The following is a 13578-nucleotide window of genomic DNA, read 5'->3' on the forward strand; positions in this document are numbered from 1 at the left end:
CAGTGCATGAAAATTAAATACATGTCAGTACAATTTGTTCCGAAATATTGCAAACCAGTCCTTTTTCAGTGCACACACCTAAATCTGCTCCAGCATAATTTGCAAACAGAGTAGACAGCAATTTCATGGTGGACTTCTGATACAACCCCACAACAGTTTCATTCAGAGGATCCTTGTTCTTCACCAGCCAGTTGTTGATGTTGTAGTCAACGGTGCCAGCGTAGTGAACGAGTGAGAAATGAGCCTCTGCTTTACCCTTCACAATCCTGGGCTTCTGGAAGTTAGCAGATTTCCCCAAGTGGTTGTCATAGAGCTTAGCTTTGAAGGTGGCATCACTGGCCTTGGGGAACATGCACTCCTCTTCAAGGATGGACATGATACCCATGGGCTACGGAGAATAGAATAAAGTGACCTTAGTTTTTACATCTAAAGGGTCACACTGTCAAAACAAGGTCTTATCAAAAACATCTTATCTTTCATTGTTAAATTGGACTTCACCTTTTCAATGAGATCAATGCAGGCCTGCAGGTCCATGCCAAAGTCAATGAACTCCCATTCAATCCCCTCCTTTTTATACTCTTCTTGCTCCAGCACAAACATGTGGTGGTTGAAGAACTGCTGCAACTTCTCATTAGTGAAGTTGATGCACAGCTGCTCAAAGGTGTTAAACTAATGGAGAAATGTTGAATCATAGACACGGGTGATTTACAGGATATTTTACACGATTAGTATGAAAGTAATTATGAAATAAATATGACTTACATCAAAGATTTCAAAGCCAGCAATGTCCAGTACACCAATGAAGTACTGGCGGGGCTGCTTAGTGTCCAGTGACTGGTTAATTCTCACAACCATCCAAAGGAACATCTTCTCATACACTGCTTTTGACAGAGCACCAACAGCATAATAGACCTGGTAGATAAAAGTCATACATAGGTTAATATGTTACAGTAGACTATTCATATTTTGTATTTAGGTATTTTATTTTATACAATATATTTTACCTGTTGGACATTCTGTCCCTTGGTGACCCACTCATTCCCTACTTTGACTCTTGGGTGACACAGAGACTTGATGAGGTCAGCAGAGTTCAGACCCATCAGATAAGCTGATTTGTCAGCATCTGGAGTAAGAAAATCAGTACTGAGTAACTGCTCCTCGACAGCAAAGGAAGTGCTCATGTGAAGATAGGGAACATAAATCTTATCATTCAGCCAAGTCTTTTGTAAATGAAATTACTTCTTTAATGCACACTAACCCTCAGTGCCATCAGCCTCAGCCTGCTCCTCTCTCTGCTTCTGCTTAAACTTCATGTTGCCATAGTGCATGATGGCTCCAATCAGCTTGTAGATGCTGTTCTTCTCCTCTTGAGTAAAGCCCAGCACATCAAAAGCTTCCTAGAGCAGTAAACACAGTTTCTCTGTTATATCTAAGGTGTGGAAATCTTCAAAAATGATTAATAAGAGAATAGTTTTCAAATGTACTAAGCCATGGATACTATTGTTCTTACAGTGTTTTGGAACACATCCCAAACCTTTGTCATACAAATAAAAATGTAGAAACATTGATTGGTTTGATACACACGTCAGTGGCCATCAGCTCTTCAGCATCATTAATAGAGGCCACTTGAGTCTCTCCTTGGGAGATGAAGGCGTAGTCATAGGGGTTAGCAGTAATGAGCAGCATTTCTGTGATATGGAAAAGAAATACACATGTTTTATTATGTATACTTCTTGAAAATGTACGCATTAAATTCATTATTGTAGATATTTCTGACCCAGCAGCTCGGGTTTCTTCTGAGACAGGATCTGGTAGAAGATGTGGTAGTCTCTCTCAGCTTTAAGCTGGAAAGTGACACGGGACTTCTCCAAAAGATCTGTTTAACAAAATCGAGAAAGCCGGTCACCAAAATCACTTTAGAATATAAACGATTTACAGAATATGTTTTTCTCTGAAAGAATGCTTACAAGTCTCAATATCAGCAGAGGCCAGCTTTCCAGTGGCACCAAAATGGATTCGGATGAACTTGCCCTGTTAGGTCATTATATATAGAGAATATTGTAAAATAATACTCATAGGTGCTTTCAAAAAAGAAAATATTATTGAAATCAATCAAAGGAAGCCACTCACAAAGCGAGAGGAGTTATCGTTTCTGATGGTCTTGGCATTTCCAAAAGCCTCCAAAGCTGGGTTACACTGAATGATTTGATCCTCCAGAGTACCCTGGATAAACAGCAAGAAGGAAGTCTTGGTATGGAAAGTATTTATCCATGCATTGGTCAATGAAGCCATGTAAAGTTATGGTCTGCCTAACCTTCTTTTCACTGGTAGTTTCTTTCTTAGTACCAGCAGCAATGCTGGCAAAGTACTGAATGACCCTCTTGGTGTTCACAGTTTTCCCAGCACCGGATTCTCCACTACGTATGGAGAAAAGTTTTATGAAAAATTATGGTGTTTCACAAAGTATTTAAAGGAAAATTATAACCGTAGCTTACTGTAAAGAATGCCAACTTACGTGATGAGAATAGACTGATTTTCTCTATCTGAAATAAAAGATAATGTGTTATTTTAATAATTCAGTGAATAGTCCCACAACCATTACATACTGTGGTTTTTTTGTAAAATAGAAATATAAAAACTTTTGTGAGGACAACATGGTTTACCAGCAATATAAACATATCAACCAGCCTCATGAGTTTTGTGCTTCACTTTATGCTTTTTTGAGATCTCAGACTGTTTATTTTTGCTTCAGTAAATGTGTAAATTACCTGCAAGCATGTACTGGTAGGCATTGTCAGAGATGGAGAAGATGTGGGGAGGAGCTTCACTCCTCTTCTTGCCCCTGTAGGCAAGGACAACTTCTTGGTTGTAGACTGGCAACCACTTGTAGGGGTTGACAGTTACACAGAAGAGGCCGGAGTAGGTCTATAAACAGAGAGAGTAATCTAGGTTCACTGTTTTTACACACACACACACACACATATAATACATACACACACACTATACAGAGATCTAACTCACGTAGATCATCCAGGCTGCGTAACGCTCTTTGAGGTTAAACAGCACAGCAGGCTCGTGCAGGAAGGTGAACATCGCCATGTCCTCAATTTTATCAAATTTTGGCGGGTTCTGAGGGTGGACATCGACCTCCTTGACAGTCACAGACTATATATAAAAAATGTTACATTTAGTACGTATAAATAACATCAAACAATCATCACCTTGAATTCTTATGTAGTTAGTGGCCATAAAAAAAAAATATTATATCAATAATGTTAAGAATATTTCTGATCACATTATACACCTGTATTCAGTTTTCTGAACATTATATCCTCTTTGCATTCAGGAATTATTAATATAACTGCGATTAGATATCAGTCATACACTGTAGAAGGGTTTGTTTTTCGTACCTTTCCCTTAGAAGTATCACAAGTGACTTTGTCACCATCACGACTGACGATAGATGCTTTGATAAACTCCTCCTCTGGATCAGGAACAAAGCATTCTTTCTTCATGTCAAAGGGGCGAGTTTGGGCTTCTAGACGTTCCTTATCCGACTTCCTCAGGTATGGGGCTGCTGGCCCAAACTCCGCCATTGCTGCATCTCCCATTTTGCACCCTGAGACCAAGAACAACCGTTCAGTGCTGTCAGAGGAAAAAGTAAAAATCCTTCCCGTAATTTTGTTTCACCTACACTGAGGCTGGACTGAGGTAATAGGAGTCAGCCAGTTGTAATATAATCCTACAGAAGATTTTTATTCTTGCTTTTTAATCCTTTTTTATTATTATTATTATTATTATTATTATTATTATTATCATAAACTTTTTCCACCTGAGTGGTGTGATGCTACACATTGATTAATCACAAGACAGTAAAACAATCTTAGTATTTAAGCCACTCACTTCTGCTGGTTCACCTCTCCTGAAATTTGATGGTGTACCTCCCTAATGACATACAAAGAGAAAACGTAAATTCATACACAGCATGTAACTGCCAGTATAATTCTGTATGGTCCAAAGTATACAGCTCTCCTACAGCCATCATGCACACAAAGACTGTAATGTAATTACCATTACTAGCACTACCTACAACGCATATTACTATCGCAACTTTAAAGCAGACGTCCTTGAAAGAATGTCTTAAATCCCCTTTGGGCGCCCCTAGCAGCCTACCTTCAGATGACACAATTGAAAACCAGTCTTGAGTTGGTCACTCCTCTCACCCTTTTATAATGCAGGGGGCCCTCTAAATATGGCTGCTGGCACCATATGATGCATTGTATTGTCTTAGTTTGGTGAGACTACTGACGGCATGGTGGGGGTCCATTTCTTTTGTTCATGAAGTTTATGTCAGCACGGGTCCACTGGGAGGTAATAGAGAACCGTACACATGCCAACTGTGAAATGTATATGAGGAATACAGGCAGAGACCTATATCAGAAAAGGATAGTTATGGGGATTTGCCTGTATGTATTAATTGTAAGTCAAATTGCTTAATTGATAGATATAGTTACCAAAGTAAGTAAAGTTATTTAATCAGTTATGAGTTACTATATATCTGTGGTTGAGTTATATTCATGGAAAATGAATGCTTTAATTTCAAAAGCCTGTGTCAAACAACGTATGAGACTTTTAATTACTTAAAAACAAAAACAAAACAAAAAAGGGAAAAAAGTAGCAAGTTGTGATGTGGTTTATTTTTAGTTCATTTGTTTTTTTTTAGTTCACGTCTATGAGTTATTTTAAACCCATGTTTATATAGATTGAGGGATTAACCGTGTCTGTGTATTCAAGCTGTCAAAGGTGTTTTTTGCCCATATTAGAGAGGCATCAGCTGTCTGTCTCTGAGTGGTAAAGCACTACCAAGGTCATTCCCCAGCTGTTGTGAATGCTCTGCCCCATGGCGCTGAAACAGCATTGTTTCCTTGCCTTTACACTTGAGGACAAAGATAACCAAGTGAAGTCCATGCCAAGTGCTTCCCTGTTATTGAGAAGAACAGCATGTACCTTTTAACCCTGTTCATTTATGTACTGTCAGTTTGACCCCTACCTAGAGATGCTGTTCACAAGGGCACCCTTTCTCCTGAGAGACCTGCCACATTAATTTATGCTGCTTATTTGGATGATGTAGATTCTGACAGGTATCAGTGGTGAGGTGTTTATTTTCATGAGATTTTATTTGTGATATATATATATCTTTAAAATGCATCAGTAACCGGTCTATAAAAGGCCATGTGACTGTTTTGAGTATTGAAACGGACCTACTTGAAGTTGTCACTTTTTTTCCCCCTCATATCACCCAAGTGCTGAGGCTCAGACTCTTCCGCGTTAGAGCATTGAGTGTGTCACATCCATAAACACTCCCGGGTGGTAAACGGTTTGAAGATTACGAGTAAGGCGGGCTAAGTGTGGACAGATGAAGGGTAAAGGTTAAGAAACTCAGTATGAGGTGCAAGTCGTCTGCAGCAAGTGTGAATTATGTTTGTCTTCCCTTTCCTTTTCACAGTGTATCCATCTACTGCCACAGAAAGGTGTTAAATGTCTAACCTCTACACCTTAGTCTGGACCTAGTTTAATTAAGAATCACTCACATGACTGCCGTTTAAAATAGTACAATAAAGTCTTTTAAGATCATACATTAATATATTTTAAAATAGTAGACATTTACGGTTGTAGATTTTGATTGGCCTAAAGGAATATGGTGTATTGAACACTGTAGGGTTTATTTATTTATTTATTTTTGTAAATTTATTTTTGCACCCAATTCTACGATCGTTATTATTTTCTTATTTTTCTGTGTTAAGTTCTGCAAATAAATAGTGTCCAAAAATGTGCAAGTAATATTTAAAAACTTTAATAAATTCTGTTATTGAAATAATCCTTTGATTGGTACCTATCAAACCTTAGGCAATAGACATGTATGTATGTATGTATGTGTATATATATATATATATATATATATATACACACACACACACACATACATACATATATACATATATACATGTCTATTGCCTAACCAAAGGACATACTATTGTCACAGTCTTGTTTACGCCACATTGTTTCCTTCCCATTGTCCTTGAGTACAAAGATAACCCTGTGAAATTCCTACTGAGTGCCTCTCTCTGATTGAGAAGCGCAGCTAGTGTGGGCCCTCTTGGACTGGAGCAGATGCTTCTCTTGTAAAGGTCTCCAAGCTCATAAATAAAAATATCTAGTCATAGATGTTGGCACTCTTATGGTTTCATAGACTAACTTCTTAAGTTACATGGCCTATTGAGGGAAAGCAATGCAGCTCCACGTAGTGGTTTAGTTTATATTATTAGCTTACCTGATCAGACAGATCCCTTTCTCTAAATGCTTTGTTTTGTATCTCTTGCACTGAAAGTCTCTCTTTAATGCACTTGTTACTTCCTGGCATACTGCACTCAATGTAAGGTAATTTGTATAAATTGTGCTGTAGTTTGAATGTTAGATCCTCTTTTGTATGTCGCTTTGGATAAAAGCGTCTGCCAAATGCATAAATGCGTAAATGTTCCTTGGTAAGATGAACCAAAGCGATAAAAAACTACATAGGCCAGTATATAGGTTTGTGTTGTATGTAGCTTTTTACACATTAGGTGAGACATCTTATCAGCCGAAGCTGCTTTCTAACATGAGGGAGCTTGACGTTTTAACACAACTGCCAACAGGCTTTTATTTCACTATCACTTATAGGTAACACTTTCTCTGTAGCCTCTTTGGCACAGCACAAACCTTGTGGGCCCCTCAGCCAACAATTGATCTCCTAATATAGCTCAAGTGCACTGTGGCCTGGTTTAAGGTTGCTGGATGCTCTGTGAACCTTTAAACCTCGCCGTCCTCCAATTCTCAGCTGCTCTGTGTAGACTCCTCCTCTAATCAACGCCATCCTGCTGGCCTGCTCATCACCTTGAACACCAAGGCAGCTTAGTTCACAGTAGCCTTCAGGACATCCAACAAGTCCCTGTGTTCTTGATACAGATTTGTCTGCTTTGTAGATAAGGGCCCTTTGCAGCTGAACGAAGGAGGAATGCTGTCATTTTTGTGAGCAGGTGAGTCAATGGTCAAAGCACGTTTACCAATACACAGTATGTCACCTTTTGTAAAGCATATGATTTTATTTTCAAAGTTTGGCATATGTATTTATTTGAGGATATAGAAATGGACCACTAACAGAAACACTGCATCTTCTATTCACAGAATCAGATCACTGTCTATGGAGATCTACCTTGGTCACTGATGTCCTTCAAAGGTGAGTCATCCCATTTAAGGTACACCCCCCACCTCCTCCCACAGAAGTTCTAGAGCTCTGTGTCTGAGGACATAATGCTCATTCCTTCCTTTTCAGAGGCATTTGGGAAAATTCAGGTAATAACCAGCCTACTCAGCATAATTACAGTCTTAATAAATTGTCTTATGCCATTATAATATATTCTGACATTTTAAAGATCGATCATATTTGAGGGATTTCCTAATGAATCATCCAGCTGTTTTAGGACATACACTGCTTATATATGTTTATATTATTTGTAATATGAAAGCTTTACATTCAATGACTTTTGTCCATTTTGTTTAAATAATTTGAAAGTGATATTTGAATTAGTAATGTGCAGACATACATTTTGAGCCATAAATACCCACACATTTTTTTGACATAAAATGTATGTTTTATGAAATGTTCATTTTTACGAATCCCATTTGCAAACAAATGTAAATGTAAAATAATCATGTTACTATTACTCCCATAATTATTTTAGAAAAAAATATGAAAAAATAAAAACACCTAAAACATTTTTAGCATCAACTATGGGCATCTGCAGATTTGACACTGACTGTCTGGACACAACAGCCCTAGCAATCTTAACTAATTTAACACTTCTACTAAGTTGCAGAACTCCCAGTTTAGATTCAGATTAAGAAAAGTCTTAGGAATTATATCAAGGACAAATGTTCTTTATTGTGACGTTTAATGATTCTACTTCCACAGAATTTTATTTTGTAGAATTTAATATTTTAATTATTATTTAAACATTACAAGCAAGTAATACCATTTTAATTTTTGGACTTTGACAGTCTTTTTTTATATTAATGTGTAAGACAAATGTAACATATATAAATATGAACAACATAAAACCCTCTTCTGCTCTCAATTTAGTACATATGTATAGTAATTGTTTGTTTCAGACCTCAGAACAGTATAAAAATCACAGGTATCATATATTTTGCCTCAAAAGGAAGAATATCTGAACAATGTGCTCTTTTAAAGTGTACTGATGTTAAATGATTACAAATATCACGTACACTGTTCACCTGAAGAAAAAGTAAAACATTTAATTATGGGATCAGTTACTGAAGGGAGTCATTTTCTTGAACAAAATTATTCAGAGTTGATGTTCGTTGCTTTTTATTGTTGATGGGGCATATGATGTATTAGTACTGTGTTCTTAATTCTGGAAATAGATTGTACCCGTTTTGTCAGGAGGCCATTTTATGCCTGCAGAGCCCCACTGATGAACTTACTAATGATTCAGTCTTTTGTAGAGTTAAATATAAAAATGTGACATGTTACAACTGGCTGTGACAAGTGGCCTGTAGCAGTGATGTTTACCACTGGAACTGACCAGTTTAACATTTTGTTTCTTAGTGGGAAATAACCTTAAAAATTTTGTTATTATGACTTTGGAATAAAAAAGAGAATGAGAAGAAAGTGTTTTTATAAAAGTGTAATATGTAGGTGCTTAACTTTCTTGTGTCTTTGAATGTTACTAAAATGCAGAATGTGACAGGTATTACTGATAATAAAATAATTCATATTCAGTGCATTCGGTACTGTAGTAGATGTATCATTTAAAAAGGTGTATTGCTTACATTTTATGTCCATTAAGTTAAAACAGGAGAAACAGCACAGAAAAAGTTTATTTGCACAATATTTTTATTCTATGCCACTACAAATGTTGAAGTCAAAGAGAAGAACAGAAGAATTAAAGCACAGTGATCAAGCTTGTCAGAGACACACAAGTGGCTGCTTCACTCTTCATCATGCCCTTTCTGTGAGAGGAGAAACAAAAATCAAGGTAGATGTAGCAGATTTTTATCCATTTTAATAATTTTTTATTTGAAAAAGGGGAACACACAAACAATTTTACATTGTTACTACAGCCAGGTTTTTTTTTTCAGGAATTACAGTGAGTAATTATTTTAGAGAAACCAGTTAACCTTCACCATAGGGTAAACTATATATTGCACTATTGTAAGTAGTAATTTTAGCTGAATAATGTATGTAAAGTTTAAAACATATTCATTATCATCTTCCAGTGGTTGTTAAAGATTGTGTGTTGATGAGGGGATATAATACATTTGATGCTGTATTCCACTACTGTTATGGAATTTATGTGCAACCAAACAAAGCATTAAAAAGAAGGATTAGGGGTGCACCTTACTACATCTAATTATCTATTCACTTATAATGCATGGTGTAAATAAAAATATATGTACCTTGCTTATATCTCTGCTTTTTGCTCTCAGCTTGTTGACCTGAGACTCTGCAATATCAGCCCTCTCCTCTGCCTCATCCAGCTCATGCTGCAGCTTACGGAACTTGCCTAGATGGGTGTTGGCCTGCTCCTCCTGAAAAACAAGTACACATTCAAACACAAATGATGCGATTACAGGCAAAAAGAGACCACTGTAACTACATTTGGGACTTCAGTATAATGCAGCATTTAAATAGTGCAGACTATTATTCAAGCTTACAGATTTAGTCAAATGGAGCCTTGCCCAAGGACTGTCCTTGGTGTAGAGTAGTGTAACAACAACCATTGCTGTTTAAACTGCTCATTTGACCTATCACTGTAGGCCAGTCTAGAGTAGGTGAATCAAATCAAAGAAATTCTAGTTGCCAACTATGCTTTTCCATTGCACCATCTTAGTACAAAACTTAAGTGTAACTTGTCATTTCACTAAAAACAGAAGATGATTTTTATCATGTGGTTTGTTTATTAGTGCGATAGAGCAATTCACCACTATAAGGGAAAGGGTTGCTATTTTTCTCTGACATTCTACCATAGTGTTATACTAGCCGTACCTGTTCTAGACTGTTAATATTATTGTCCATGCAGCATCAAGTTTTGTTTCATATTGTACCACACTTTTTGGCCGATTTAGAATGTTAGTGATTTAGTGCATTGTGGTAAAAGGTAAAAAAAAAAAAACTGCCACGTGTCTACATGGATAGCTCTTAATTTAGCCATTGAACATGTCCCCACACTCGCCACATAAGATTTGGCAGGAGCCACCACTGCTTTTTGCTTTAATGGAAAGCAAAGAATGGGCCTGGCATTAGTGACATTGATGTTTGTATAAATTTTTCATAAAACACATTTCATTTATATAATTTTAACGACGTAATGGATTTCAACAGAAAATGTTGTTAACCTACATGTTTACTCAGCTACCCTGATGAACCAGAAATATCAACTCTGCCTAGCAGACGTTACATTGTTCACTTACAGCTTCTTCTGCTGCTCTCTTATAGGACTTGACTTTCAGCTGGAGTTTGTCTACAAGGTCCTGCAGACGAGCCAGATTTTTACGGTCTTCTTCAGTCTGCAAACAGAATAATGGTAACAGTTTTTCCTCTATTTAACCCAGAGAGTGTGTTAAATATGCTTAAGGGACCCATTATTATGTTAAAAAGAGGAAAACCTGATAAGTTAGCTCCTTGATGCGTCTCTCGTATTTGCGGATTCCTTTTATAGATTCACTGGCTTTTTTCTGTTCCATCTCCACTTCATTTTCCAGCTCTCTCACCTACAAAACAAAATAAAACACCAAAATCATTTGTATGAATCAAGGCACTGAGTGGTTTTAAAACACTCATTTTCTGTAAGCACTTATCCAGTTCAGGGTCGCGGTTGGTCCAGAGCCTACCTGGAATCATTGAGTGCAAGGCAGGAACACACCCTGGAGGGGGCGCCAGTCCTTAACACACACCTATGGACACTTTGGAGTCACCAATCCACCTACCAACGTGTGTTTTTGGACTGTGGGAGGACACCGGAGCTCCCGGAGGAAACACACGTGGAGACGGGGAGAACACACCAACTCCTCACTGACAGTCACCCGGAGCGGGAATCAAACCCACAACCTCCAGGTCCCTGGAGCTGTGTGGGTTTTAAAACATATGTAAATCAATTTAATAAACTCACCCTGGCCTCCAGCTTCTGGACTTGCTTCTTGCCTCCCTTCATAGCAATTTGTTCAGCTTCATCCAGACGGTGCTGCAGGTCCTTGATGGTCTGCTCCATGTTCTTCTTCATCCGCTCCAGGTGAGCGCTGGTGTCCTGCTCTTTCTTCAGCTCCTCTGCCATCATGGCAGCATCAGTGATAGCTTTTTTGGCTTTCTCCTCAGCATTCCTGCATTCCTGGACAGCCTCTTCCAACTCAGTCTGAAGCTGAGCTGTGTCTCCCTCCAGCTTCTTCTTCTGGTTCAGCAGACTGGTGTTCTATATGAGAAAGGGTTTGTGTCTAAAAACTGAATGTGTGCATTTAGAATTCATTTCATTACATCAACAGCTTAAATTCACACATTACCTGGGAGTGTAAGAGCTGAACTCTCTCACTGACGTCCAGCAGTTCCTGCTCAGCCAGTTTGCGTCCTCTCTCAGTCTGCTCCACTAGTGATCTCAGTTCATCCAGTTCAGCCTGCAGCAGATTGTTCCGTCTCTCCACAATGGCAATGTTCTCTTTGAGATCATCATTTGCTCGGAGAGCATCGTCCAGCTGCAGCTGGGCATCCTAGAAGGCAAAATATAAATTAATTTCAGCTTTGAAATGCTGATTTTCACCTGAATACTGGCATGACACTTACCTTTAGATGTCCATGAATACTTTTAAGTTGCTTCTGTGCCTCTGAAGCCTGTCTGTTAGCCTGACTGAGTTGGATCTCCATTTCATTGAGGTCTCCCTCCATCTTCTTCTTTATCCTGAGGGCTTCATTCCTGCTGCGTGTCTCTGCCTCTAAAGAGCTTTGCAGGGTGTCCACCACTCTCTGATGGTTCCTCTTGGACTGCTCCATCTCCTCATCTTTCTCAGCCAGTTTACGCTCAATTTCAGCCTTCACCTGGCTGAACTCCAGCTGCGCCCGCAAGATCTTTCCTTCTTCATGCTCTAGGGAGGCCTGTCATTACAAAATATATATTTACAAATAGATTTCATGTTTGAACATCATTGATGATGTTTTCTAGATAGGGCCCTTTTCTTTATATAGCAATAATAAGGTACCTCAGCCTCTTCCAGAGCAGACTGAATTTCTGCCTTTTCCTGTTCCAGCTGTTTACGGATCTTCTCCAGCTCATGAATGCTCTTTCCAGTCTCTCCAATTTGCTCAGTGAGGTCAGAAATTTCCTCTGTTTTCAGGAAAGATACCTGTGAGAGCAGGTTCAATACTCCAGCATTGATTCAGGTTTTTTAAACAAACACAGATACCTTGGAGGTTCTTGTTTTCTCTCTTCATCGTCTCCAGGTGATCAAGGGATTCCTCATAAGAATTCTTCAGTTTGAAGAGCTCAGTGCTCAGAGACCTTGACTCTTTCTGGGAACTTTCTAACTCACTCTGAGATTCTTCATATTTTTGCTTCCACTCAGCAAGAATCTGTTCATTTCCAAAAAAAAACATATTCAGAATTCAAGAACTTTAACATGGGCTTGCCAAATGGATGAATAAATGGATTGCTGAACACATGATTCGGTAAACGTATTTTAAAGATCCACGAAATATGACTTTATCACCTTGTCAAAGTTTCTTTGCTTCTTGTCCAGAGCAGCTGCAGCAGCATTGGATCGTTCCACATCAACCATAAGATCTTCAATTTCATTCTGGAGTCTGTGCTTGGTCTTCTCCAGAGAGGAGCATTTGGCATTGGCAGCTTCCACAGCTTCCTCTGCATCTTGCAGACGCTGAGCAAGTTTCTTCCTGAGTGAGAGAAGAGTGTTTTAAGCAACATATGATTAAAGCTTCTCTTTAAAAGGAAAAGAAAAGTGCAATTTATGCTGTCTCCTAGAGGAGACATGCTCAATGAAAATCTAAAACATCAGTCTGCTTGTCTGGTTTCTTACTTTGCATCCTCCAGCTCCTCTGTTCTCTGGATGGCATCAGTTTCATACTTGGTCCTCCACTGAGCCACCTCAGAGTTGGCCTTGGAGAGACTGCGCTGCAGCTCAGCCTTGGCCTCCTGCTCCTCCTCAAACTGCTCTCTGAGCAGTTCAGAATCATGGCGAGCTGACTGCACTGCATGAGCCAGGGCATTCTTAGCCTGCAGAAAGAGGTTTGTTAAATAAATGAGTGCTGGATCACTTTGGAAATAATAGTTCCAAATTGTTCAAAAGAACAGTTGCTAGAAATACCTTCACTTCTTCTTCAAGTTGCTTCTTGAGATCCTCAATCTGTTGAGTATAAGACTGTTTGCCTCTGGTAAGCTGAGAGAGCAAAGAATCCTTTTCTTCCATCTGTCTTGAAAGTTCACCTTAAAACAGATTGTTGCCATTAGTATTTCTGTT

General features: G+C 38.6%; 1 protein-coding gene across 1 annotated transcript in view; it reads right to left on the reverse strand.

Moving 5' to 3' along the window:
* Positions 1–13578, reverse strand: part of LOC136708044 (uncharacterized) — a 35287-nt gene that overhangs the window by 8917 nt on the left and 12792 nt on the right. The window contains exons 28-52 of the mRNA XM_066682306.1: positions 13426–13544; positions 13138–13334; positions 12811–12994; positions 12508–12673; positions 12304–12428; positions 11891–12199; positions 11614–11817; positions 11229–11525; positions 10726–10830; positions 10531–10626; positions 9477–9648; positions 3411–3619; positions 3022–3165; positions 2769–2925; positions 2516–2543; positions 2315–2417; positions 2131–2247; positions 1968–2031; positions 1778–1876; positions 1585–1688; positions 1259–1397; positions 1005–1123; positions 763–912; positions 499–669; positions 32–388 (exon numbers count right to left, since the gene is read on the reverse strand). Of these exons, the coding sequence (XP_066538403.1) occupies positions 32–388; positions 499–669; positions 763–912; positions 1005–1123; positions 1259–1397; positions 1585–1688; positions 1778–1876; positions 1968–2031; positions 2131–2247; positions 2315–2417; positions 2516–2543; positions 2769–2925; positions 3022–3165; positions 3411–3619; positions 9477–9648; positions 10531–10626; positions 10726–10830; positions 11229–11525; positions 11614–11817; positions 11891–12199; positions 12304–12428; positions 12508–12673; positions 12811–12994; positions 13138–13334; positions 13426–13544 (3935 nt within the window). The remainder of the gene's footprint in view (positions 1–31; positions 389–498; positions 670–762; positions 913–1004; positions 1124–1258; positions 1398–1584; positions 1689–1777; positions 1877–1967; positions 2032–2130; positions 2248–2314; positions 2418–2515; positions 2544–2768; positions 2926–3021; positions 3166–3410; positions 3620–9476; positions 9649–10530; positions 10627–10725; positions 10831–11228; positions 11526–11613; positions 11818–11890; positions 12200–12303; positions 12429–12507; positions 12674–12810; positions 12995–13137; positions 13335–13425; positions 13545–13578) is intronic.

This window comes from Hoplias malabaricus, chromosome 10 (assembly GCF_029633855.1).
Source record: "Hoplias malabaricus isolate fHopMal1 chromosome 10, fHopMal1.hap1, whole genome shotgun sequence".
In the NCBI taxonomy this organism is placed as follows: Eukaryota; Metazoa; Chordata; class Actinopteri; order Characiformes; family Erythrinidae; genus Hoplias; species Hoplias malabaricus.